Source organism: Cebus imitator, unplaced genomic scaffold, assembly GCF_001604975.1.
Source record: "Cebus imitator isolate Cc_AM_T3 unplaced genomic scaffold, Cebus_imitator-1.0 Scaffold37, whole genome shotgun sequence".
Classification (NCBI taxonomy): Eukaryota; Metazoa; Chordata; class Mammalia; order Primates; family Cebidae; genus Cebus; species Cebus imitator.
In genome coordinates this window covers 400,918-406,917 of record NW_016107352.1, presented here as the reverse complement: position 1 = coordinate 406,917, position 6,000 = coordinate 400,918, and the positions used below count along the sequence as shown (strand labels likewise).

Sequence of the window (6,000 nt, the reverse complement as noted above, 5' to 3'; positions counted from 1 at the left end):
AAAAAAAGAAAACTTTTCTTAAAACTAGCAAACAGCCTTCCCATGGGTAATCTAGGCAAGTAACTCAGTTCTTCCATTTGCAAATTCTTCTTTCAAGTTGGTATATTCTGTGGCCACAGCATACACAGCTCAGCTCTTTAGATCAGCATTACAATTCAACTTTAACCTCTGATAAGCTCTAAGAATTATGTTCACACACTTTGCATTGATCATTTCTGACTATCACATGAAAATAAGGCTCCTTTTCCCTTCCAGGTCCAAACTACCGTGAAGCGCCAATGGGCCCAATTCAAAATTCAGTGGAATCAGCGCTGGGGGAGCCGCCCCTCTAACCGCTCCCCTCGCCCTGCAGCAGCCGCTGCAGCTGCTGCAGCCGCCGCCGCCGCCGCCGCCGCCGCCACTGCTGCTGCTACCGCAGAGGCCGACAACATTCCGGTTTTCATCTGCCATCAGGAGCAGAGGAATGTACCAGCCAACAGCCAAGGCGAGGAGAATGCTGAGATGATTCCTCTGAACATCATAGAACAAGAGTCATCTGCTTGAATGTGAAGCAAACACAGTATCGTGATCACTGAGCCATCATTTCCTGGGAGAAAGACCATGCATTTAAAGTGATCTCCATCCTCCCAGGAACCGAACATATCATTTGTGAAGAATTATTCAGTGAATTTGTCCATAGTAAACCTGAAGAAAGTTATTCTTGGTACTATTGCTTTGGGAGACAGTCTAGGAATGGAGTCTCCCACTGCAACTTGTGAACTCCATCATTCATCCAGGACTGAGATGCAAATGTCACAGTAATGCAAGCAAAGTATCAAAGAAACACAAAGAAATTGACCTAGTTCAGATACAGGGTGCTCCTTGTTGATATTGAGCCATTTATACCTTTGAAAAATTAAAATCACTCTCGATATTTTTCTTTTTAACTCTAGATTTTGAATTACAGTATTTCTGTATTTGACCATGGATCTGATTTTTAATTTTTTTAATTTCAATCAATACTGATGTTACTGAGAAGTTTTACCATCCTTACAATGTAAACCACACGAACTACGTGACCTCTGCAAGACAAAGTAGCTTTCTAATAGACAGATGACTAAATATGTGAAGAAAAAGACCTGGCAGGAAGATGTATGCTTTGAATGCAAAAGAAATTTAGAGTCAATTTGTGGGAAACATTATATGCTCAGCTTGGTTTTGGATAATCCTTGTCCATTGGGCAGGCCCTAACTGCTGTAAGGAATTGGTCTTAATGTTGAATGTACTTTGGTTGCTGACATTTATAAACTGAGAGGTCACAAAGAATCCATCACTAAAAATTTTTACAAAACTGCCAAAACTATAATTCTTAGTGGAAGACAATATACTCTCTTTAAAGAGAGTTTTCCACTTTCCTAAACTCCAGGATTTATAAAGCAAATTACTTAAAGGTTTATAAAGCAGAGTACCTCTTGCCCTTGGGTGCTATCTAGCAGTAAAAGATAAATTTGTTGAAAACTGATAATTAAAAGACTCCATATAAGTCCATTAACTGCTTTCCACCCAGCTTCAAAGCTTAACTAGATCTCAGTCTTTTCCAGAAAAATTCAGGAGGGTGAATTAGAAATCAGTTTGTGGTTGACTTCTTGTTTCTTGTTATTAGCAAAACAGGAGGGAGAAAAATTGCTACAAATTTAACCATAAATCAATTCATTTTAAAAGTTTCTCATTAAAATCCAGTATTATAGTCCCATATCTCTCTTTACTTTCCAGTATCAGATTTTTGAAAACCCCTTAATAAGCCAGTATCATTACTGGTACCTAAAATTAATTTGTGAATTTGCAACAGTAATCAGGGTTACCATTATTTAATTTGTATACTAAATGAGGAGATACATTGAAATCCTCCAAATCTCCAGTCTCTTCTATATCGTATTTTGCCACTGCCTTTCAGAAATGATTTAGTTGTGGAAAGACAATAAATTGATTTGTTATGGTTATATATTTAGTGCAACCAGAGAAAATTATATTTCTACAGAGAAAATGAATTTTGGATACTAAAGTAGTTTAAGTCTCCTTTACTGCATGTAAGGGGGGAATTGAAAAGAAGGTATTTTTCCAATCACAGCGTTATGTAGTATTGTTCTATTTTTGTTTACAAACATGGAAAACAGAGTATTTCTGGCAGCTCTGGTACAAATGTGATAATATATTGCTAAAATATTTTAGATGTTTTATGCTAATATACTAGGGCCTGAAGAAAATAAAATAGCTTATTATAGAATTGCACATAGTTCTGCCCAAATTATGTGAAATGCTTATGCTATATATATATGTATAAATTAATACAGAGTATGTTAAAAGCAAAAGATGTATATTTGCGTATTTTTCTAAAGAAATATATTATTCATCTTTCATTCATTCATCTTGTCTCCTGCTCATTCCATGCTGTTTTTCATTTCAGCCATGGGCTGCTAACATCCCATCTTGTTTGTACTTTAGGAGTGGGAAATATAATCTAAAAGTATAGATTAGAAACCATGCACAACATATCAACGTTATTATGTTTATTAGTACAACCATCTTTAGTCTCAATTTGATTGTAAACTCAGTGACACTGTTCTCAGGTCCTTGATAACACAAAACCACACATCACTGTCAGTCAATATTGCATTAGTTTAGGAAGGATAGCAAAGAAATCAAGGGCAAGAATATCCTTTTATTGTTCTTGTTTTTTAATTCATTATTCTGGGACCAGATCTGATCTGTCCAATATCATGTCAGATCATTGGAAGTGTTACAATCATTGGCTGTTAATATAGTTTGGGAGAGAGACTAAGGCTAGATGAAAGGCAACTAATTAACTATCATTAGAATGCATAAAGGGCACCATTGGAAAGATTTTCAGATCTGGAAAGCATGAAATGGAAAATATGAGCATTAAATGAGAACTTGGATGTACTAATAAAGGAGAACAGGAGCAATTTGTAGATTCTTCTCATTATGTGAGAACTTCCAAAACTGTGGCCTCATGAGATCTGAGAAACTTCTTCTGAAAGGATATATAAGGATTACATCTTTCCCTTATGTTCCAGAGGGGGATAAAAAGAGATATTATTATCTTTGTAATCTTGAGGAACAAAAACAATTTCTCATCATATCATAAAACATGATTTCTCAAGAGATAAACCAGTATTCAGACAGTCAGCTTCCCTTTTGCTTTGACTCCTATTTTTCAATCCAAAAAAGGTCTTTAGGTGCAAATGAATATTTCAGTTACTGCAGGGAAAAATGTTGAATAATACATCACAATAATGCTATCATCCTTGAGCTACAATCATTCTCATTCATCCCTTCACTCATTAGACATTGATTAAATAGATGTTTCATACACCTTCCATCTCGCTATAAAACAAATATTTGTCAATAGTAGTTATCAAGGCAAACCTTCTTTACAGTAGGGATTGCTTCTTTTTGGTGTAAGGGTAAAAATCAAAACCTGCTAAGTGAAGCATTACCCACAAACCATAACCACTGATGGAAGAATGAAGTGACACATGTGACTGGAGGTGGTAGCTGAGTGTGATCTTCCCTCCTCATTAACACTGGACATAAGAGCTTCAGTTTTAAGAAGCATTCTCAGAACACGATCTCAGGACAAAGGTTCAAGGGGGACTCACTGTCTTGACAAGGACTAAAATAGTGGTTCTTCCATTGGCTAGATTGCAACTTAACTAGTTATCACAGGAGTTAACACTTTTGGATTTAAAATGAAATTCTTTATGAAGAGGGTAGATCAGAATCCATACTTAGAAGGGCAATCAAGTAAACTCAGAAGGAAATTCTATTTGCTATTTTGACAATAAACAAGATGACACTCCTAACTTAAGCTTATGAAAGTTGATTTTACTGAACTAATAATTTGTATCAAGCAGGGGGTTACAGGAAACAATAACTGGAAACATACAGAAAAGGATGATAATATGTGCATGTGTGGGCAAAGGAAATTAGAGAAGCCACACTTGCAAATTAAGAAATAACTGTATTTCTGGTATTTTTTCTTCTGGACATGAAATTAACATTTATTTAATATCTCTGAATAATATGAAGCATTGAAGGAAAGAAAACACAGTCACTGAAACTATAACCAACAAAGGGCAGGAAGATTTTCTAATATAATATCCTCCTTCATTCAGACTAGCAAGAATCTCTAAGAATTTTCAGAGATTTTCCATTATCTTAAGCATGGGCCAGCCAGTCTCTTAAGCCACTGATCAATGTCCATTTTCTATTTACAAAAATTCAATGCCTTCTATCTAACTTTCCCAGAAATCCTTCCACTGAGACATAAGCTGTGCCATCCCTCTTAACCTATTGACCAGCAATGTCACCTCATGTCACTACAGTCTCTTTTGCTTAAGAGACCTGTTATTTTAATTTGGAGAATTTTGCCTCCAATAAAATCTCAGAGTTTTGCAAGTGAAGTGCCTAATAGAATTTCAATACACCCAGCTGAGATGTCATTAATGAAAAAAAAATTAGAAAAGATTGAGAAATCTGTCTCTATCCAAACCTGCCAGACTGGCTGATTAAAGCTAGCACATTGGTTTCTCATACAGAGGCCATACAACTAAATATACAACTAGCTATAAACTCCTAAGATCTCTGCATAGCAGAATCAGTGGCTAGTCTCTGTGCAGCAAGAAATTTCTCTGGATATAGTCTCTTCTTCAGTGCACTTATGCACTGCAGCTTCTGTATGCTCTCATCAGGAGAGGAATATTGTGAACTTAAAGCTATGGAGAGCATCCCTTTAATAGAGACGATTTAAGAAGAAAGAGAGAGATAAACACCAATCATTAAAACACTGTACTCAATATAATAGACCAATAGACATTAGCTCACCTACTCTTTATAACACTATGAGACTTCTCTTTATGCTCATTTTAGTGATGAGAAAATTATGTAGAAGATAAATTGAATAAATTATCTACCACAATCACACATAAGTGGCTGAGCTAGGATTTAAATCAAGGCTACCCAATGCCTCTGCTTTTTAAATTGCCATTTTGGTGGGTCCTACTATCCTAGCCAGGGTCTCAAGGTAAGGCTGTTCCTCTTTTTTAACTCTGAAAACTATCATATAGTAAATTCCCAGTGGTTAAGAGAAAAGAAATCATTCACAACATGTATCTTTTTAGTCCAAAGTTAACTTAATTCATTGTCCATAGATTCCTTCAACCAAAAAGGATCTTCAGATGGCATTTATTTTTCTGTAGTTTCAAGGGTTTCTTTCCATAGTGGTGAGTTCTATTTTTAGCCAGAGAGTTTTTCACACACAATGCTAGTTTGCAGCTTCTTCACTTTGAATGACATCTTTATGCGGATATTTGAGAGACAAAACATGTTTTGGGAAAATTCACGGTTTTGAGACCTGTGAAAAAGCTACATATAGTAGTCAGGACTGCACTTAATACTGTTGCTGGCAGGATATCCACTTCTTAGTTTCAAAAATTGGGATCTGAATAGATAGGATGATGATTATGAATATTCATTCACCCATTCAACTATGCATCAGATGATGAAAAAGAAGGTAGAGAGTCAAGAAAGAAGAGACACTGAGGAATGAGAGGGACAGCCAAGGTGACAAACTGGTTAGGGTGCTAATTCCCTCTCTGGATAACAACCCGGGACAAACTATAGAAGCAGAGAAAACCCATGCATGACAAAAATTAGCAATTGATTTAAAAAGAAACAAGAAAAAAGGAAGCCAGTGGGACTATTGGTTATAAAAATGCAATACCTAAAGTAACACTATACTGAATAGTTGAAATAAATAACACATGATAATTTAGACACCACTGAAAAATTAAGTAGTGAGTTAAAATTCTAGATCAGAAATCTCAGAGAAAATAGGAAAGAATAAAGATATAGAACGCAGAAAAGAAAAACCAAGAGGTATAGAAATAGAATTGCCAAAATCAATAATAGGAGTACCAGAAAAACACACACAAAAAAATT

At 35.6% G+C, this 6,000-nt stretch overlaps 1 protein-coding gene across 1 annotated transcript in view; it reads left to right on the top strand.

Annotated features, from left to right (window-relative positions):
- Nucleotides 1–2,342, top strand: part of CALCR (calcitonin receptor) — a 74,836-nt gene extending 72,494 nt beyond the window's left edge. Inside the window, exons 12-13 of the mRNA XM_017525104.2 lie at nucleotides 256–366; nucleotides 421–2,342. Coding sequence (XP_017380593.1) covers nucleotides 256–366; nucleotides 421–543 — 234 coding nt within the window. The 3' untranslated portion in view covers nucleotides 544–2,342. The remainder of the gene's footprint in view (nucleotides 1–255; nucleotides 367–420) is intronic.
- Nucleotides 2,343–6,000: the final 3,658 nt, after the last annotated feature.